Below are 22,068 nucleotides of genomic sequence, written 5' to 3' on the forward strand. Positions count from 1 at the left end.
ATAAAGTTTCCTAGCAGTTAGATATGAGTGATTCAGCCGACTTGGTTTTAAGTGCTTCTGCTCATAGTTCATTTTGTTTAGAATACTAGTCAAGGATATATTGGAGCATCAGAGTCTTTTTTTTTTTTTTTTTTTTTAAATTTATATTGTTTACCAAAAATCGATGTGCACAGTAAACGATTATCTTCCTTCGCAATCAATGGTGAGAGCATGGGGTTGACTCAGAGTTGTCTCAATCCTTTGAAATGAGTTCTGCCATTCTTGCAGTTTATTCTTGTTTAATCCAATGCTTTGGCAGTGATTTTTATAGCGCTGTATTGTATCTTTAATATGGCAACGCCCCAGTGCCTTTTCCTTGGCTCTACTTGCATGTTGTCCTTGCTCTCTAAATCATCTTCTGTTCTTTTCCAAACAGAATAAAGCTGCTGTTGTGATATGCTTGAGGTTAAGAGTGCTTAAATTCTTCTCTGTCAGGTATACTGGTCACTTTAAGTCTGCAGATTTAGGGTCTGATCCTGCAAACTCACTCGCTGTCAGGAACAGCAATATTGAAGGCGGCGTAGAGTAGTTGCTCTGGGCCACGTGCCTTTGCAGACCTTTATTCTGCTTTGTTCTGGATGTGACATTGTGCCCCTGGGGCTGCCTGGAGAAGCCAAAGGGGATCTGGAGGATGTAGCAAGTGTAGGAGGACCAGGCCTGAGCTGTAATCCAGCGAGAGCAGTGAGTTACTCAAATAACAACTTGCTCTGCTGTATCAGTGAGAGGCATCTTAAATAGATCAATTTGTTATTTAGCTGCTACTCTATTAGGCCGACAGACATATTGGCTTAGGGTTGTTTTTGATGGTAGCTGGTGTTTAGGATTTGGCAGTGAAATCTCTAGTTTGTGTTGTATGTGGAAGGCATCTAATATTTTAAATAAGGGGCAGAGGATCCTGATAGCAGCCTGATGGTGTTCCCTGTGGATATGGGATGCTTGTTACGCTGCTGGTGGGCTGCAGGTATCTGTTGTCAGGCTTGTTTGATTCCTAGCGTACTTGTGCTTCTCCAGGAGACACAATGTGATTGTGATCTTCCAAGATGCATCTGCAAAGGGGCAGGGTCAGTCCCCAAATACTCCTGTGGTGGCAAGGGCAATGACCCGTCTCTTGTGAAGGGATATTAACTAAGCTCTGCTGGTACAGGTGCTCCTGGAGCAGGGCCCTTGCTACTCTTGTGTCCTCCTACTTCTGCTTATGGCCAGAAGCAGGAAGGCTCCTTTGAAGGAAGAAACCCTGCAGGAGGTGGCTGCAGAGTAACTTGCCCCTGGTGACATTTTCCTACAGCTGTGCAACACCTTTATATCCCCACATTCTACAACTCCCGTTTCCCCTGGAGCTCTTGGCTTTATTTATCTAATTGGGAATGTTCTGTCTGAATGTCCCATCCTTGAGGGGATGCGATTTCTCATGAGTCCCAAAGCTCTGCAGCGGCAATCATGTAAGCAACATCGTATTTTGGGGGCAGGGGGCTTTTGCTAACATTCTTGTTGGTCTGATGGTTGGTTACAGCCAGCCACTAGAGCAAAGCTCTTGCTGATGGTAAATAAGTCTTATGCTTGTTGGGAGAGCTGTTGGAAAAACGAGCTAGAAATGGGTATTTGGATTCCTTTGGAAATCAAATGTAAACTTCAGTCCATAATGATAAATAATGTTGGTGTTCCACATCTGTATTTTATGCATGCCTGAAGTTGCTCTTGGCAAGTGGTGACAGTCTGAGCCTTGAACCTCAGGGCAACCCAATGTTCTTGTCCCTGCTAGGAGTGTTGCTAATATGGATGATGCAGTGTTGGAAGAATCTGTGGGACTTACCTGTTGAAAGAATAGAGACGCACAGAAATACAAATGCTTTTGTAAAGAGAGTGTGTTTGCTCTTATGCAGTGTTTGTTTTGTTTTACTAAACAAACAGAAATTCCTTGGCCCACACATAATGATCTGCTTTCCAGGGATGCCAGTGGTGTATCCAGCATACCCACCCAGCCCCTCCTGCCATTAGTCAGAAGCTCCATGGCTCTTCAAGGCACCACAAAAGTGTATTTGTAGTGCAAGAGCTCCAACCCAAGCACCTCCTGTTAAAAAAACAAACTAACTTACTTGCTGGACCACATATCCAATAGTGAAGCATGGGAGAAAGTAGGACAAACTTGGAAGACATAAGAGCAGGGAAAAAAAAAACCCACGGGGACAATGGATGGAGAAAGGAGGAGGAGGAGAAAACAGATGTGAATATTGTCAGATTTGTCTGGTGCGGTGCAGCACAAACAGGCAGATTTGTTTAAAAATAGGAATGACTTGCTACCTGATAGTACTTTTTCTCATGTCTGCTTTGAAGAAAATACTCCACTTCCAGCATCGTTTTTGCTGTGCTCTCTTCAGCTGGGTTCCTTCCCTCCCTGCAGGCTGCTGACTTGAAATGCATCCCTTCTGTTTGCTTTCTGTCCTGGAAACTGTCTATGAACCTGAAGGTGACACATATTGTAACAGAGCTGCCAGGAAAAGCTTTATCTTTGAGAGAGGGTAGCTTCGACAGGATGGGAGGCTGGTGACAAAGCTACCCACAAACAAAGTTTTTTGTGCTGCGTTTTCCTTGCGTAGAACAGCCCGGGAGCATGACTCCTAGCACTTTGGGGGTAGCAGGGCTTTGCTCAGCCTGGTGAGTCCCATGGGTCCCAGTGACAGCGCTTTGCTGGTGTGGTGAAGCAGGGGAATGGCTACAGTGCCAAAGTGCCGTCACTTGTTGGGTTTTACCCCCACGGACTGTATGGAGGGCCTGGGAGGAGCAGGCTGTTCCCCCTTCCAGCTGATCCCCAGGCAGGAACGGTGCTATTGGCTGGATGAATTTTTTTTTTTTTTTTACCCCCCCCCCTGTTAAAAGCTGCAACGCAGCCGCTGTCCCGCCAGCTGGACACCCCAGCCCAGCGGCTTCCCCTGCGAGGCTGGAGGTACGACCCTGGACTGAAGCGCTCCCACGTCCATCCCACTGCCGAGGTGCTGTGCACAGCCGCACGCAGAGTTCAGTCCATCCCTTCCCTCCTCCGGGCAGCAGCTCCCAGGCTCTCCGGCAGCCCGTAAGCACATGCCTCTCTCTTTGCCTCTCGAGCATCATCTCGCTGAGCAGGGCAAGGGAGCATTTCGGCATCCCGTGCTTTGCAGATCTTCGGATTTCGGGGCTTGTGCTGTGCCTTTTCTCTGCCTTGTGACTGCTCTGCTGGGGAAGGGTTTGTGAGAGCAGGGCTGGGGGAAACGGGAATTCTGTGGGTGTATGATGTACTTCTGAAACACTTTCTAGCAAGCAGTTTCTTCATGGATCACCAAGTTAACCTCAGAAACTGCCTCTGTTTTATGGGGTGCTTTGGGGGTGGAATTTATCTAAATTCTTACTTCTGATTTCTCTTGCATCCTCTTTTTCTGATTCATGTATCCCCTCCTGGAACGTGGTGGCTTTGAAAGTACGGGCAGCCGCTGGGGTATAAATACAGCTTTTCTCTTCCCAGCCGAGTGGATGTTTAGGGAGTGTTTGCAGTGGTACAGAGCTGCGTAAGAGCTGTCAGCTGTGTGTTTTCCTAGGCAGGTGCCTGTTTAAAGCTTTTAATGACAGCTGGGGAGGGAATAGCTAAAGCAGTGGCTGTTTTGTGGGCTTTCAGGTGATGTGATGCTCTCAGAAAGCGAGGACTGATACCTTCTGCATCGTGGGAGCAGGCTGGCAGTAATAGAATTGGGGAATATGAAAATGCAAGCTTTTACCTAATAATTATCACACTTTCTTTCTATATTACGGAATATCAGGTTGCATATTTCTGTATATTCTATATATTTCTATATTTCTATATATTCTGCAAATATCAGTTGCAGATTTCTGACGAGCCACACTTGCAGCTGCCCCTGTGTGAATGCAAACACCTTTATCTTTATACAAATACTGCACCCTGTATCTATCTAGATTTGTGGAATCACTTGCATGAGTGAAACTATTTGCCCCTGTGTTTGCAAGACGGGTGTTTCTGTCGTTAATCTTTTCTTTAGCAACTAGGCAAAAGATAAGTTAATGCGTGTGACTGGTCCAATTGTGTAAGCAGGAGCCAGTCTGTGGTTTAGAAATGGATGTGGCTGCTTTTTAAATCACTGAATTCTAGCACATGAAAGGGGGGAAAAATGATTAAAACAATTCACCTACTGATTAGTCTGTTACTTTGTTTTGAGAGGAAGAGATTTTTTTTAAAAAAAAAAAACCAAAAAAAAAAAAAAAAAAACCAAACAAAAAAACAACAAAAACACTTCTGAAAGGAAACTGATTAAATTCTTAAGCCGTGATGTACAAAGCAAATAGCTGATCAAGCAGCCAATATGGCTTTAAAATTTAAACTTTCTCTTTTTTAATGATAAAAGCACCTACATACTTCAGTTCAGTGACAGCACCCTCTTCTTGCTCCCCTTCCCCCCCCCCAAGTATAGCATTTCTTGAATACAAATCAGTTAGTAATTTCTCCTTAAGGAGCTCAGTACATAAAAATTAATTCTTGACTAATACCTGCCAGAAAAATGTGGGTTAGGTGTTTTGGAGCTAACACTACAAGTGCAACCCCCACCCCCCCCACCCCCGAGCTCAGTGCGAAGGAAAGTTAATTGCTGAGATTTTGGACTGTGGCTCTGAGGAACCAGTTCAGGGCTGGGGTTTTACAGCTGCTTTCTGACTTGTACTGCTCTTGGGGAGTTTTGGCTGGGGGAGGTCTGTAGTATTGGGCTCTTGAAGTGTTTCTAACGGGAAAAGTTATTCCCTGCTGGGAACGATGGCTTGCTTCCACATATGCTGGTATAATTCTGTGCCTGGATGTAAATCATGGCAGCTGTTCAAAAGGAGACAAGTTTTAGGGTACTCAAACACTTGAAAATAAACACTCTCCAGCCCATCTTGGCTGGCCTTTATTTCAGAAGCAGCCTTTCCATTGAACTGTACCAGGAATGGAAAATTCAGGCATAAGGTACGAAGCAGCTGGTGGGAGCCCTGTCAGGTCCCTGTTTGCATCCATTAATAGGGGAAGGAACCTGTGGGATGTACTTTACCTCTGATCTAAGGCCATATCCTGTGAATATGACTTGCAGTCCACACCCATTGCACTAGGATATGACAAAAGCTTTAAGTAACCGCCTTCCTTGCCCCCAAGAAGCAATTTACTTCCTTTTATGTGCTACCTATGTGAAAAGAGGGTAGTTCCATCTTACAGGATATCCCATGGCCCTTTCTGTGCCTTGTGCATGCTGGTGAAAACTCGTGCTTGTTTGGGCACCACAGCCATCATCTCCTTCCCATCTCCATTTTGGAAACACATCCTCGCTGTCAGTACATACGGCTCCTAGCACTGGGTGGGAGCTGGGACATGGCTGAAACTCCCAGTGCTTCAGTGGAGAAAACTAATGATGTGAGGCCGGAATAATATTGTCCTCGCAGCAGCAGACTGTGTGAATGATGTCCTTTTAAGTTTATTCCCCCTCCAGGGGATGCACTGGGGGGATTTTAGTGTCAGTTCCTTAAAGAGCCTCGGAAAATTCCTCTGATCTTTGCTGATGAGATGATCCAGTCCAGCCTGTGTTTAGCACTTTCCCTTTTTGTGGTGCTGCTTAGACCTGAAGTCCCAGTGGCGTTAAATGCAGCAAGGTAAGCCTCACCACCAGCAGTGCGCAAAGTTTGCTCAGGCTTTGGGTATGCTCCTAAATCAGAGCAGCTTACTGGGGAGTGATGGGCAAGTTCTGGCTGGCTGGTGCCAGGCTTCCTCTGGGGTGGCACCAAGGTGCAGGTGTCACCAGCAGATGTGAGGAGGGCTGAGCCGTGCAGCCAGTGCCCGCCTGTCACCCTCATGGTCCCCAGCCATCGTCACCTTGCACTCTGCATGTAGGAGTGCAAAGGTAGCAAAGCTGAGATTTCAAATGCAATTCTGTAACTTTAGCTATGTGGAATCACTTTTGCTTGAAAAGGAAATAATGTCTACTCCATAAACCTTCCCAGACCTGACCTGTGATTGTGTAATAAAAAAATGCATTGTAAGTCAAAGCACTTCAGTTTGATTCATTGGGATCTCTTTTTTTTTTTTTCATTTCTCTATTACAGAAGATGCAGACAGGGAGAGCAATAAAGCAGAAATGTCTGAGATCAGTCGTTTCATGTCTGATTTTTGGCAGAGGGAGTGTGGGAGGAAGAAAGAGACCTCATGTTTCATTTAGATACCCTGATTTGGAGAGGAGTTTTAAGCAGATGGCTCTTGAGACACTAGGACTCTAAAGTATTAAATGCTATTTAGATAAATGCATGCTTCCACTTCTGCAGCACGTTTTTAGGAGGACTCTGCCACATACTCTGGCTTCAATTCTTTTATCCCTGAGTCCAGTAAAAATCCTGTTTGCAGCCACATGGCTGGGTGTAGGAGCAAAGGCACTGGGGCTTCCGAGATAGGATATAGCCCAGCGTGTTTTGACTCTCTGATCTGTTCTGAATGAGGTTTTTTGTAAATGAGCAGCTCTGGGGACATCATCTCAGCTGGCTTCTGTGGCAATGAACTGGAGCCGAGAGGATGAGGCTGGTCTGTGATGAGCTTTTCTCCCTGCCCAACTCTCTGCCTGTGTCCAAAGGGAGCCTGCAGACTCAGCAAAAATACTGCAGAAACATGGGCTCTGAAATGATGTGTAAATTGGTGGAATAAAGTCCCTTAAAGAAGGACTATGAGTTGCTTGGTGCAGGGAAGTAGTCCCGTGGTGTCTAGAGGCAGTCACAAAGTTGGGCTAAAATGATGTCTACATGCTGGGAAGGAACCCATGGGTGGGTGCTGCTGAGCCTGGGTGCTGCTGCACCCCGCAGAACAGGCAGGGTGCAAAAAGAGGAAGGGTGGCAGGAAAACAGAGCTCTGTCCCAGCTTCTCACCCTCAATCCCAGGGGATGTGGGTGCTGTGTGTGCCTCCCCAGGCCTGCAGCCAAAAGTCTTCTACCAGAGATGGACTCTTGTTGCTGCTCAAAGTATTTCCCGCAAAGGCTTTGCTCTGCTCTAAGCTGGTATGTGGAAAGCCACAAAAAAGCCTTCTTGGTGGGGCAGCGTTCACCCTCCCTGCCTGTCCCTGCAGCGTGTGCTGAAGCAGAATTTGGCCCTTGATACTTTCAGAGTGATTCAGGCGTGTGTGGTGCCAAGAATGCTGCCAGAGCAAATTCCTTACTGTCAGAGCAAGAGAGCATGGTGTTGTCTGGGGGACGGATGGATGGATGGACAGATGGATGCTCTTGTGCTGCTCCAGCTTTTTCATCTCTCTCTGAAGAGGTGGCAAATAGAGTTTGTGTCCTATTGCAGGACAGGGCTAAAATGACATTTAGGGCTTTGGATCTATTCAAAAGCAGAGTAAGGATTGCATTATAGCTGTGCTGGAATAGGATAGATGGGGTCCTGTGGAAGCTTTTTCAAAAAAGGGTGAATTACAGAGTGCCCTGGAAAAGGTTGGAGAGCTGGGACAGGGTTCCTGACAGTGACAGAGCTGCAGTCCAGGGTGGAAGGGCTGGTATTTTGCTGTGTGCTTGACTGGAAACATTAATTTTGGTTTGGATGCTGTTACAGAATTGCATTATTTTTGTAAATAGCAAATTCAAAACCTTTGACTTGAGATTGGTGTTTTCAGAAGACCCGCTCGTTCCACAGATGTGCCTGATCTTTTTTTGTTCCTTGAGATGACCCTAGCAATTGATGTAATTTGGGGTTCCTCCTGCTCAGCAGAGCTGGCTGTTCGGCACAGGAGTGGGCAGTCAACAGATGTTAACTGTGAGGAATTAAAAGTGGTGCAACACGGCTGCATTTGTGGTCTGTTGGGACCAAATGCAGAATACCAGTTGTCACCCAGACCTCTAATGAAGAACAGGAAAATATTTCTGCTGGGAACAAGCACTGCAGGGTGGCTTTTTGCCTTCCTTGCCTTCCTCTAATATCTTTCCACCCCTTGAAAGGGGAAGCCAGCGCAGAGCGGAAAAGAGGAAACTAAAATCTGCCTCACAGGAGGCTGCCTGATGGGTATGGCTTGAGATTTAATAATTGGGACCAAAATGTTTCAGAGCCAGTTTACTTGTTGAGCTGCAGAACCACAGTGAGATGAGTCTGTTCTGATGTCTCTATCATGTAGATGGGGAGGAAGAACAGGAGAAATAGCTTAAAAAAAAAAAAAAAGAGAGAGAGAGAAAAGCTTTCCCTCCTGGAAAATCCTCCCACTTGTCTTCAAGACATCAGAGACCTTCATGCTTTAGGATGCTTTGAGATAGGGAGAGCTTCAAATCAAATGATGGCTGGCTCCAGTGGTGTCTGTCTACTGAAATGATGGGTTTAAGAAACCACTGTTAACAAGCGATTGCATGTGCTAGGTATGCTGAGGGACCCCTGTTGGGAGGCATGGTTGGTACAGAGATCTATAATCCACCTCTTTTGCTTCAAGCTAGCTTTAATGCTGAAGCAGCTGCCCCAGTATGTGAGGGTTCTTGTGTTAAACCAGTGTCTAAGCAGCAGAGGTCTTAGAGCTTCTGGCAGAGCAAGAATTGCTCTCCACTGTTTTGCTTGGCCAGAGGGAGTAAAAAATCCACTCAGTCCTCCAAAACTCTGTCTTATGAACCAGTGTGCTGGACGTGCCTTTCTTCCTTTGCTAAGAAAAGTAGAAGTGGTTCATCACACTAAACCCATAGCTGGTCCAGCCCACAGTGGTTGCTAGTTGGCTTTCCTGCAGGGAATTGGCTCCCAGCTCTTCCCCAATGCCTTCATTTGGGAATATTCAGTTTTCATGTTCTTCCAGTGGTCTCTGACCAAACATCCCCTTAAGACTAACTATGAACCACTCTAAATATAGCTCTCCCACTGCTGATAGGATGCTGGGGTGGGAGAAAATACTGTACTTTCTTTACAAGAAATGCCCCAAGTTGTGGGAACCATTCTGACTTGGCAGGCTATTTGCAAGGCATTTGCTATTTGTTTAACTTGGGACTGGCCACCTCTGGCAGTTGTTACCATCAGCCGCCTTTCTTATCTGCTCTCTTCTATAATAAACATTGGAGCAAAGGTTTGGAATTAGTCACTTCTGAGGTACTGCCTGCCTGCCTTCCCAACTTCTGTCTTACCACCTCATTTTTGGACTCTTGAGCCTTTTCCACTTTGTTCTGTGCCTCTTGGTTTGCCCCTCTTCTCATTGAGCTGACATAAAGAGCTGTTTAAAATACCCCGTAGGTGTGTCATCCCCAGGGCTGCCTGCATCCCAGCAGACGTGCTGCCCTGGGGCGGCTGTGTGCACTCAACGCTGCTGCTGGGTACTACAGAGATTCTTCTAGCATGACTTACCTAATCCAGTGGATGGGCTGGATGAATTGTTCTGGCTGACGTCTCTTCAGATAGAACAGCCCGCGGAGGCAGTGTTAGGATCCTGAAAGCATCCTGGGAGCCTGGCACCGTGTCCTGCTCTTTAGTACAGCGTTAACCACAAGGCAGTCGGTGGTTTGAGGGAATGCAAACACAGACAGCACCTCCAGAAGCACAGGGCTGTGGGGTCCTCATTCAGAAATCTGAGTAATTTCCTACTGATTCGCTTCCACTTAAAAATTCCCTGGTGATCTTTAAGCATTGTCTTGATGTGGTCTTGCTTCTGACAGTAGCATAGGAGAGGCAGTAATGAGCAGCCCAGGGTGCAAGAATCTCTCTCTCTCTCTCTCTGGTCTCATCTCACTTTATAAATACACAGAGCTATGTATTTCACTCAACACATGCAAATACCGTTTCCTATCTACCCTTGCTCTGCCGACTGAAAGCCAGTCACGCTTCCCCTCTGGGACAGCCTGCCAGGTAGATGCCACTTGATGTATAACATATTTCAGCACTGCCTCTGGAAACGGCCTGGGTGACAGCATCGGAGCAGGATGGGAGGGCAGCCCACGTTCACCCCGCAGCACCACAAAGGCACTCGGCAGGGATGCAAATCTGTTTAGTTCTGTCCGGATTTGCTTTGTTGGATGCATGAGCATGTCATCCACTTCTTGCCATAATCTTCCCTTCTCTCTTATACCATTATAACCATAAGGATTTTTTAGCTGAAGGTGGAAACTTTGACTCTGGATCCGTCTCTGGGGTGGGATGGGTTTCTTGCAGTGGGTAGGGGACACAACCTGCCTGCTTTCATTTCAGAAGGCTGGGCTGGGGGCTTAGCCACAGATTACGTATCTTGACCAACATTTCCTCTTACTGGATTGAGCTGGTCAGGGTAGAGTTTTTCTTTCTTGCAAAAACACATTCAGTAAATAAACCCCGAACCCAAACCCTTTGTTAAATGTAAGAGGCAATCTGGGCAACTTCTGAGCTGTATCTTGGCTCAGGTCTAGGTGTGACAGGGAAACAGACACTGATGATCTCTGTCAAGCACTCTACACGTTGTAGATCAGAGCAAGCAAATTCCCCGGGGTTAGTCCTGCTTCCCTGGCTTCTCAGTGCCCTTTGTACTGATGCATGTGACGATGAACGAGAGGAAATTCCTGCCCAAGAGCATAAACAGGCAGCAAGTCCTATAACTGTCCTGTGTCCTCATAGTCTTGACATGTGAAATGAAGCTGATGATGGCTGGTGTTAGTGGATAAGCTAGTGTCAGACCCTCCCGATACCTGTTTCAGGGAAAGGGTTTTTGATCTCTGGCTGGAGAGGACTGCAAACAGCACCTCCCTGGTCACTCTGATGTGCTGGAAGAGGCTGGGATGGCAGGGGGCTGCCATGCAAGGTCACCTGCGGTGTGTGTGAGCAAAGGCCATCCCTCACACCTCCTTTTCTCAGTTTCATGTCGCTGGGGTCAGGCCCAAAGTCAGCTTTCCCTCTGACCTCCAGTGCTAATGCAGCCCATCTCCATAGCAATGGCTGTAAATACCGTCCCCCGTGCTTATACCCCAGGCTGTGCTGGTGCTATAATGTGGTGAAACTCTCTGTGTACTTCACTGAAACAAACAACCAATAAATCTGTTATAAACCAATGAGTAATTTGTTTTGGTTACCAGGGAGATTGCCAAGTGCAAATTCAACCTGAAATAGCGATGAGCTCATCCTCTGAGCAACATCGGTGCCTGAGCTGGAGCAGCCGGATGGAAAAGGAGCCAGCGCCAGTAACGCTGTCTGCTCCACCGACATTTGGATGCTGTGCGAGCTGTTTTGCCAGAGAGCTTTTGCCTTGTAAACGAGATGGTGCAGGGGATGGTGCGTGAAGCTGGTTGCTGAGCCTGGGCTTTTGCAGTTCTTGGAAGTGTGGTGATGACATTCCTAGTGGGATTGTGGGCTGGAGAGCTCTGGGGGTGGGTTAAGGCGCTGCAGAAATGGCTTCCTCTGCCACCTCCCCTATCCTGGAAACCTCTGCTGGTGCTAGGATTGTGGGGAAAACAGAGATGCTTGACTGGTAGGTAAGTTTTAACAGCTAGTTAGGTAGGTGTATCTGATGGGCAGAGCCTCCCCCTGCTGCTGCTCCAGGGGCTGGAGCAAGGACTTGGGAAAACCCCTCCTCTTCTGCAACATACAGGCAGGAGCTTGAAAATTTGGGATCTGCCATTATTTCACCCTGAAGTGCCCCCAGTTTAAGTAGATCAGGACCTGACTTTTGAAGAGCTGATGCCGGTGGCAGGTTTTGGTAGCTTTCTGCATCTCTCCGCCCCTGCTGTTGCTCCCAGGAATAAGCCCGCAGGCGACAGTAGGTGTCAGGCGGACCTGCGCTTGGACAGCCACCGGGGTCACATCCTGCCAGGGCACAGCGGGCAGCGTGGGAGCAGTGCTGCATGCGGGGAGGTGGCTTTCTTGCTCTCTGCTGATAGAGGTTGGGGTTGGAGGGGGCTCTCATAGGGTTGCTGGCTGTGCCAGTCGGAAAGGCAGGGCGAGGAGGCTGTGCTGCACTGGGTCTCTTTGGCAGCCCAGCCAGAAGGGGTCCAGGCAAGGCTCTGATAGCATCCTGCACCTTTCTCTGCTAAGGCGGAGATGTTTCCAGATGTACTTGCATTCAATGAATTCACATTTTATGAAGAAATACAATTTTAAACTAAAAAAGTCTCTCTGTAGGAGGAAGTACTGCCAGTCTCTCTTGCTGCAGGGGGGAGGCTGACAAAGGTGTCGCGGTCGTCTTTGCTGCTCCCTTTTCTTGGTTTTTGCTCCCCGCTGCTCAGTTATCAAATACATGAAGTGATGTAGAAATACATCAGCATATTGCCTGGCAGCTGTCTGTATGAAGCGATGTATAAGCCACTTACTGGAGGCCCACTGATGGATTTCACCGAATCTTTTAAGACATAGTTACCAGTGACTGGAAACAGGTGACAGTTATCAACAGCACAAATGCAGACAGAAGCTGAGCCCCCGAAATGTAATCCATGAACCCACTCAGTTGATGCAATACCAGAATCTTTTTCTGGATTAACCGCATGGCTTTCTGGAGCAAGGGATGAAGTTTTCAGCAGGGGTATTTTTGTATTTTGGAAGTCTTTTATTATAATTTTACAAGCATGGAATGATCTGTCTCTGTGTTTTTTGCAAGTCCCTTCCAGGCCTGTGGATGGATTTCTTCCAGCTCCTTTCTGGAGCCATGTGGGAAGTGCTTTGGTGACATGACCGAGTCCCACAGCATCACGGGCAGCTCTGTTGCAGCCACCAGTGCATTCAGCCATCAGCTCTAGGGAAGGGCTTCATGAAACCCTGATACTTGGACTAGGTCGGCATTTGAAAGAAGGCAATTTTAATGCGAGGAGTTACAATTAAGTGAGATTTGGGTGAGAGAGGCATGAGTTCACCCACATGTGTCTGCCTTTTAGAGCTGGCAGAGTTGGTAGTGCCCTCAGCGGCGTGCCTGGGCCATCCCGACGGCTGTTTGTGTCCGTGTGTCTCACTGGGTAGCACAGCTCCTCTCAGTGTGTCCCCGGTATTGCCCATAACCGAGCTGGCAGGCAGCTAAAGAACTGCTCCATGGCATTTCTATCTTTTATTTTCAGCACCTCTTTGGAGATGAGGCACAGCATGTCTGCCGTGTGTATGAATTGTTTGTGTGTGGTGTTTAATATTCCTTTATGTCGCCTCTTTATTATGGGGCTGAGCAATGGGCATTAGCTTTTGGGAATGGGACAGGCATCCCTGCAGACCTGCAATGTCTCTCTTCCCCACATACTACCCCAGCAGCGTATCACCATCCCAGTGTTTCACCTACTTGGTACCAAGGCGTGTTTGCTTTTTGGCTGTCTCTGGGCAACTAAAAACACTGCTGAACTTTGTAGATCCTGGACTTGGACAGGACCAAGTCTAACCTTGCTCAACACTGGCATAAAGCAGGCAAGGCTTGCTACTGGGCTTGCTCTAGCAGAGCTGAGAAGACAATTTGGCTCAAGAGGTGTAACTTTAGCAAGGGACAGTAGAGTCCTTGCTATTGCAGGAAAAGTCCTCGATGATTTGGAAGCCTCACCCTTTCCCCATTGTCCTGCAGTATTCCCAGCGGGACACGGGTGCTTGTGGGCTCTCACACAACGTGGTTGCACAAGCTGGTTTTAAAAGAAAGCAAGGCACTGTTTCACATCTGCTTTAGCTTTTTGACAGTTTTCTCTGGCACTTATTGCAATTAGCACTGCTTTTTTGTCACATGGAGCCGCTCCTCTAATAGTTTGATTTGGACAGTAGTTTGACAGCTAGCAGCAATTGTATTGTCAAGGGCTGCTTCTCTTTGCAGACTGTGTTACTCGTTGTCCCTGAATTCATTGTCTCACTGCTACTTGAAAAAGAAAACAAAATCATTTTTTGGGCCTGGATCCAGCCACAGAGCAGAAGATGGCTTAATCAAACACATAAGTGGTTGTACCAACTCCAGTTAGTTTATTTCTTCATGCTTAAAATTAAGCACTCTTCTAAGTATCTTATTTTTCTTATTCCAGGGTTTGTGTTTAATAAATGTAACAGCCCATAGGCTTTGCCCATTGCTCCAGGAACAAGTGCTGATAGAAATGCCCTAACGTGCAGTGCTGCTATGAGACCCTCAGTGGGAGAGCAGAGGGGACCTTCCCTTGCCTCCGAGCACCCTGACCTGTCCCTGTGGAGGTGGGGGATGAAGGTATTTGCTGTTTCAGCAAATGGGAGGCAAATTAAATTTAGCAGCTTAAATAACCTAGCCTCTCCATACTGTTTCTTGCCAAGTATTAATATACTGATCTTAATATTTCCAAAGACCCAAAAGCAACTGAAATTTTGCTTGATTATCCAAAAACTAGAGTAAGAGGATGTTGTGGGGAGGAGAATTCCCCTGTCCCCCACCTCCGAAACAGCCTTCATCCTGCAGATGAGGACACTCAGCTGGGGTGCTGCAAAGCAGGACTGGGCTCCTGCCCATGGACGGAAAGCTGTTCTGGGCTGGGTCTTTCTGGTTTTGGCTGAAATGGAGTCTTAACTCTAATGAAAGATTTGAAGGTATTTGTTCCTTTTTTTTTCTTTTTTACAAAATAAGAATCAATGTTTTCTAGCCAACCCCGTGGAGAATGCTTTTTAGTGTAGACCTTGCCCAGCTCTGATCTGACATGATTTCCAGGGAGACCTGGGATCTTTACCACTTTATGAAAAATGAGATTTACATTTCTGTATCACACAGACACTTTGAAAATATTATCCAAGACTCCAGAGAAATGGCTCATGTGTTTTAATGCAGCTATTAGAAATTGAATTGACAACACTTATCCTCAGTGGAAATCACTGTCCAGCTTGGGGGGGAAAAATATGCAGAAAGTGGTGGTGGAGACTTCAGACAGCTCTCATCACCCTGAGATGTGTGTGCTTTTGGTGCAGTGTTTCTGCTGAACAAAAAGAGCAAGGTTTAACATACGCCAGAGAAAGGGGAAAGCACGAGTGCGTGGGCCAGCAGCACGGGGTGAGACAGCAGTGGGGCTCAAAGCATCAAAACAGCTTCTCGTCTGAAAGGCAGAGAGGACCCAGGCCTTGCACGGTGGTGGGGAAACGTGGGCTACTCCGAGCTTGTGTGCCCCAGGGTGTTGAGGAGATGTTGCAGACAGCTGCTTTATTTGCTGTCTCAATAAGTGTAGAGAAACTGAGCTGGATGAGTGCTGGTTTAAACTGGCATATATATGAGTGAAGTGCTATGGAGGTGCTCAGATTGGTGAAAGATGCCCTTGGGAGGAGAAGCAGCAAGGAATTGCAACAAAAAAAACCCCTAAATCAGGTTGCTTTTAAAATCAATTCTTTTTTTGTGGTAAATGAACTTGCAAGAACTAGCTGATCTCTGCTCCTCTCAGAGCACTTGGTCTCTGAGGAAGACTTCACATTTGGCTGTAGTGCGTTGAGGATCTGGAGCTGCTGAGCTGGGATTCCCTCGCTCCCAAGTGTGGAGGGAGGAAGAGGGGACACAGCTGGCAAAATACTGTTTTATCAGGGCTCCAGGCTCTTCTGGAAGTCTGGCTGAATTCTCTGGTTTTGCCTGAGTCTGTAGTCTCTTGGAAGTCAGTTTGGGAAAGAGCTGCCAAGGCAAGTTCAGTAGGATCAGTGCGAACGGTTTCCTAGCCTGGCAAGGGCTCCGACTTCCCTGCAAAAGCAGAGGGGCAAAGAGCCTGGCTGAGCAGGATGATGTGTGGTCGTTAAATGAGCAGGGTGTTAATGAGAGACTTGATGGGCTGATTTGCAAAATATGAGTATGAATGGTAACTGAAGTCAACTCTGGCCACAAACTAAGCCTGGGCAATGGGGAAAGTTAAATGGCAGTTTCAGCAGAGGAAATGTATGATAACGCAGGACCAGAGCAAGGTGTCTTAGATGGCTGCACCACGGCTCCATCTTACAAGTGAGTGGGTGCTTGTGGACCTCCTCACCCCACTCCAGTGGGTGCCTTCTCCTTGGCTTGCCCTGGAGCATGTCCCCAGACTGTCCTGGAGCACGTCCCCTGGCACGGACAGCGAGTGCCTATGTGATGTGGTGCCAAAAAAGCAGTTGTAAATTTGAAGCTGCTCCAAGGTGAAGGGTTTTCACTTCTCCTGCCCTTGTGGCTGTTGGTGCAATGTGGCTGAGCCTGGCTGAGCCTTCATTGTAAGCATCTGGGTGCGAGGAAGTTGACCCCTTCCTCCATTTTAAAAAACACTAATCTGAAGTTGGAAGTGAAATCAAACCCTCCCAAAGCAGAGCTTTCTGAGAATAACTTTCATGACTAATCCAACCCCATAGGCCTCACTGGAGGGGACTTTGCAGCTTTGTTTTTCCTTGTAAAGAATGCCCAGCATATGTCCTGACAATTAGTCAGAGTGCCCAAAAATACCCGTCAGCCCTGCAAGCTGATCTCCTTCGGCTCTTGGAGCCGAGACAGCCACAGGATTATGCACTGTGGGGCTTTGGGAAAGGTTATTTTTAAAATGGCCACGTAACAAGGGTGATTTGGTCCTTTCAGCCACCAGTGCTGTCTAACAACTGAAGGTGTAGATAGCCAAATGCTAATCTTGCTCGAGGCGACTGTCCCGTGCCCAGGGTAATGGGCTGGTTGTCCTGCTAAACCCATACGCCAGGGCTGGCTCCTGTTAACTCTAAATCAGCGCTCAGGGCATGGCCCTGGGGCCTGTGCCAATTTCAGGCAGTGCTTTGATGGTGCGCTGGATGCTAGGGAGTCTTCCCAACCGGCATGCCAGTGCTCAGAAGGGCATGTCCTTCTCATTGAAGCTGTGGCCTGTCTTTGCCCTTAGCCAGGCAGTATGCTTCTGCCCAGCCCTTTTCTCAGAAGCTTTTGCTTTACCCATCTCTGACCACCTGAGCTGACGTTTTCTATCCTCATGTGCTGAATTTCTGGAGGGTGTTTTGCCAGAATTGCAGTCCACCCACAAACAGTCCTTTCTTCTCCTCCCCTGAAAATAAAGCTCTTTAAGGGGAAACACCAAGGCTCCTTGGTCTTGCAGAGCACCCTTTGTGTGGGGTTTTGGCTTGGCCCACTGTGCTGTGGGGGCAGAGGAAGGAGGTCTGCAGAACTGTTTGCCCAACAGCTTCCTGGGAATATGATATTTTGCTAGAAAACATCACACTGAAAATGTTCCCAGCCTTTGGAGGAAGAGCTCAGGTGCAGCCTGCAGCACCCACCTTGAAAGTCCTTCTTGCTGCCAGGTCCTGTTGAATGAACGCGGGAGGATGGCAGGGCTTACTGGAAACCCGTGTGGGGGATGCTGGAGAGCATGTGTGTTGTAGCTGACATCTGGGTAGCTGCTAATTTCTGCCTGGTAGTGGGTGGATTTCCAGGGAAGGTGAATGACCCAGATTTCAAGCAGTGATGCAAACTAATAGTTGAACTTCCTTCCGTGCTCTCCACAGTGAGCTGTTTAACTTCACTGGGGAAGAGCATCGCTCAGCCAGCTGCCATGCCTATGAGAAGTAATTGAAAGCAATTAGGAATGCAGAGAGCATAATGGAGGTTGTAAAATATTATTTCAGTGATGGCTCACTAACAGCTTGGTGAAGCCCTGACATGAGCACTTGTTGTGTGGGTATGGTAAGATTATATTGCTGTGAGCTGCTCATCAGACCTCATCTTCCCTGCCATGCTGCCTGGCTGGGATCAGTGCGGTATTTATTTGACAGGGGCTTAAATTACTTTTCTCAGCTCTGAAGCCAGGGCTCAGCTATGGGGGAAAAGCCATGACTGGCAAACCTTTGCCTCATGTTTGACTCCAACAGTCACTCCTTCTCTGTGTGACTGCATCTAAATGTGAACAAAGACAGACCCCTGCAGTGGGCCAAGATCGCCCTAAGGAGCTTGGCTGCCCTAAACGTGAAGCCTTGGGATAACAACTTGGGGAATAACTGAGCTGTAGTGCAGCTTCCTTGGCTCCAGGGAGAGCTCCTCCAAGGACCATGTCGGCCCTGGTGGAAGTGCTGTTGGTAGCTGAGAGGCGTCGCACCCCTGCCACTGCTGAGGGCACAGCGCGGCGTGGCTGGAGCTCTGCAGCCAAAGCTCTGGGCATTGCGGTGAGCAGAAACCCCAGAGCTCTTCATGGGAGCTTCAAATGCGGGGGTCTTGCCAGTGGGGCTGAGAGCGAGGCGATGCTGGGGTCCCCAGACGCTAACCTGGAGTCTGTCCCCACGGCTCCCACGTGACCGGGCACGCAGGCTGCTTCCCCCGTGCCTGCTGGCTCATCTTCCCTGGCAAGCGCTGCACACCTCATTCCTGCACCCTCGGCTGCTCTGCTCGAACTGCGCGGCATCGCTGGGCACTGCCGGGCGGGTCTGTGCATGATGCAGCCATAAGGTTGCTGGGAAGGAAGAGGTGAATGCTGTGTTTGAGGATTTTTAGCCCAGTTATGGGCTTGATGCTCTTACAAGGCATCTAAATCAGGCCAGTCTTGGCAGTATATGTGACTCGTTCTCCCAAGAAGGAGAGGAAGTCTTTGTGTCTCCTTAGGGTTGGCCAATGTCCAGGCACATTCAGACCTGTTGTTTCCACCTTGCAGTTCATGCAAGGGGTTAAGGACAGCCTGCTGAGCCTCCCAGCCTGCTGCCTGCACACTCCCAGCTCCCCTCACAGACTGCGTCAAGGCAGAAGGACGGGCGAGACAGAGCTGGAAAGAGAAACATGGCCCATGTTTGACCTAGTGCATTTAAGACATGTACATATCCTTCTAAGAGATTAAAAAGTAAAACAAATCAGCAGCCTTTTGGGACTGTCCCTTTTTGAGCTTGTACTGAATGTCTAGATCTAATTGAAGGGATCACAGCAGGCGCTCAGCATCCTTGCTGCTGGAAGAGGTGGCATCTTCTTTGTAATATGAGAGAGCCACGGGGAGGAGGGAGCAGGGATACAAGGAACTGAACCTTCTCGGTGCAGCTGATTCAAAGCTGTTCCTGTGCAGCACCTAATACGTCGACTCACCTCAGTCCTCTCGGGAGCCGGTATGTCCTGGGGCTGCTGCCATGGGTCTGTATGGTGCCTGTGCCCCACCACGCTGCGGCTGCTCTTCTCCAACCCTGCCGTAGCCAGGAGCAGGGGGACAGGAGCCGAACAAAGCTTCGGGTCTACAAAGCAGCTTTTGATTTATGCACAGACGCTCCCCCCCGAGCCTTGGTGTCACTTGGCTTTCAGCGGCAGCCAGAGGTCTGCCATGTCAGCAACAGGTGACGGGAAGAAGTGCCAGTCGGGAGCGTGTGTGGAGGGGAGCCACAGAGCAGATGGCAGCAGGGAAATAAATTTGGAGCTGCCATGGGAATAGTCCTGGAAACAGTCCAGCCTGTGGATAGAGGCAGATGGGAAAAACCTGGTTTATATCTCTTCCCAGTTTTGCTGTTTTTCAGATGCCTTTATTTCCAGCTCCGTTATCTCTTGACCATTCTTTCCTGTTTGTTACTACACCCTCATCCTTATTTGTTTCTCTCTTCTTATCCTTCCTTCTTTCCCCCTTTTTGTTCCTACTCACACTATAGCTGAGTTCATGAAGGATTACCCAGCCTGTGTCTGCCTCCTTATAAATCTATTCCCAGTTTATTACCTCTATAGCTGATCCTAAAAGCTTCGCTTGGCACTGAAAGGCTCAGCACACAGATCTCACCCAGCTGTGGGCTGGAGTTCAGCATGGAAGAAAGGAAAATACCCTGTGTGCCTTCACCATGCGCTGCCCGTTTCCTTCCCCACCATCCCCTCTGAGCTGGTTGCCGTATGGCTGGTACGTTCATGCCCTCTGTCACTGCGGTGATGTCCATGCTGGCTTTGCTCTGGATGCGGGTGCAATCCTGTGTGAACCAAGGTGCTTCTGTCTTGTGCTCCTGTGAGTGCCTGCAGGACGCTTCAGGGATGCAGGGGCGCATCCTTGTGTGTGGAATGAGGGAAATGAGCCAGGTTTTGTGTCTTCTGAAGCATTTTTGTGGTACTTTAAAGAGAAAATATTTGCTTTTGAACTGAACTGGATTTTTTTCTGTTCTTTGAAAAGACTAGGTGGAAACTCCCCGTTTAGGTTCATGGATCGTGGGTTGCACGCAGGGTCCCTGGCTGGAGGGGGAAGAGGGGCCATTCCCTGGCAGCCCTCTGGGCAGTCTGCAAACACTGCTCTGCAGTCCCTTCCACCAGCGTGGAGCCAGTGCTGGGAGCAGGAAGCACACGGGATACTGAGTGCCTGGAGAGCTGGATCAGCCCCAGGCGTCAGTCCCGAATCCCAAACCTGCCCGGAGTTTCTGTGGCAGTGGGGCTGCTGCCTGCTCTGTCCCACCGCCGGACTAGCCACAAGTGCAAAGGCGGGCTCTTTCTTGTGTCCTCTCTCCTCTTAAGCCCAACTCCTTTATTGGTTGGCTTCTTGCAAACTGTCTTTCTATATATATGTATATATAGGAATATATATATAAGTTCTTAAAAAAATGATTTTGTTTTGTTTCTGCCTCAGAAGAGCCAAGGGAAGTTTAACTGGGGTCTGCAATAGGTTGGGCAGAAGGAGTACTCTCTGCTGTGGGAGAACACATATTGCATGCAACTTAAGATAGGTTTAAAATTAAAAAAAAAAATCCTGAATCTGCTGTGCTGTTACTTGAAAAGAAGGAAGCGTTTGTGCAAATTGTGGGTGGGAGTGAACCTGGATGTGGAGTGCAAACCCCCATGCTGCCTGGCCCACCCCTGGCTGATGGGACCGTGCTGGTCCTGTGCTATCGCAGCAGCAGCTCGAGCTGGAGTGAGAGCGCGGAGCGAGCCCAGTGCCTGCCTGCGCGACGGGAAGGGTAGGGAGCAATGTGGGGCTCTCGTTTTATGGGGAGCCCGGTGAATGGCTCGCGTGCTTGTCTCTGCAGCTTCGCTGTGCCTTGCTGAGCAGTGTGTATGGAAGCAGAAGGTACCGCGTTAACCGAAGAGGTGGACAGGTGCTCCCCTCCTGCTCGTATTTACTGCTGCCTGCTTCTTTCTTTGATGATGGTGACTAATAGTTCATCAATGTCTGGGTTATACTGACTCTATTTAGGACTTTCTGCCTGTTGAGTGACAGCAGGATGTGTGAGCAAACTGAGACGCCCAGACCTTTTCTGGCAGGATTGTTAGGGCAAGAAAATACTCTGGAAACCACAATGTGAATCATTTGTCTATCCGAGTGGATGACACTATGTCCCAGCCATGTTGCTTTGCAGTCAGATCTGTGCGGTGGGGTCAGTGTGTCCAGACCAGCTCCCTGGAGTCCTGAAAATGTGCAGGACAGGTTTAATGTTAAAACCATGAAAACACAAGCCTGCATGCCCTGCTGTGCGCTCACCAACATGTTTTATCGCTCTGGGGCCTGTGGGTGCATGGTGCCTGGCCAGCGGAGAAGGGCTCAGGCAGGGCCATCATACCTCCTTCCTGAGGCACCCTCTCCTGGAGGTTTCTACTCTCTGCCATGTCTCACAGGGCAACAGTGTCCTTCCTCAGTACTTGTGCTCATACTTTGCACCACCGGTGTGTTTAATCACCTGGGCTTGTGCAGACAAAGAGGGACTTGAGGAGGAGATGGGAATTGTCCGAGGTCATATGGTCATAAGTCAGCCAAGAATCCAAGAGCAGCCCTGTCCTCTCAGCAAGGGTTGTTCCCCATCCCATCCCTGCTGTGCCGGCCCTGGAGGCCACTAATTCAAACAAAATCGCCTTTTTATTACAGACTGCTCTGGGGAATCACCAGAGTCCTTGCAGAGTGAGCTGTGCCATGAAACACTTCTCCAGGGAGATTCATGGTGAAGCTTCATGAGCATCAGAAGAGCTGTGTCTTCCTCCTGGTTTTTGGCCAAGCTTTCTCCCTCCCACCTCCTCCAGCCCATGCCTGTGTCTCGCTGCAAACACACATGCGTTTGTGCGCATGAAACATTCTGATGGCCAAGTGTCCGTCCCTACGCTCCACACGCCTCCGCGATGCTGTCAAACCACTGCTGAACTGCGGCCGCTTCTGGGGTGGGACATGGCAGCTGCTGACATTGCACAGCAATGCTATTCCGCCTTTTAGGACAGGGAGCAAAGGTTACCGTTTCTAATTGAAACGCAAGGGTATTCTGGGGGAAGTAGGAAATGACTGCTGGGC

At 48.6% G+C, this 22,068-nt stretch overlaps 1 protein-coding gene across 2 annotated transcripts in view; it reads left to right on the forward strand.

Moving 5' to 3' along the window:
* Positions 1–2,906: 2,906 nt before the first annotated feature.
* FHL1 (four and a half LIM domains 1) overlaps positions 2,907–22,068 on the forward strand; it is a 33,156-nt gene continuing 13,994 nt past the window's right edge. The window contains exon 1 of one of the 2 annotated variants that reach the window (XM_035898475.1): positions 2,907–3,106. Coding sequence is in view for 1 of the 2 variants with exons in the window: in XM_035898469.1 (XP_035754362.1) it covers positions 19,707–19,713 (7 nt within the window). In the remaining variant the exon portion in view is untranslated. Of the gene's footprint in view, positions 3,107–19,481; positions 19,714–22,068 lie in introns of those variants that run through there. The other variant, XM_035898469.1, reaches the window with a different exon arrangement.

This window comes from Egretta garzetta, unplaced genomic scaffold (assembly GCF_000687185.1).
Source record: "Egretta garzetta isolate BGI_Z169 unplaced genomic scaffold, ASM68718v1 scaffold220, whole genome shotgun sequence".
Classification (NCBI taxonomy): Eukaryota; Metazoa; Chordata; class Aves; order Pelecaniformes; family Ardeidae; genus Egretta; species Egretta garzetta.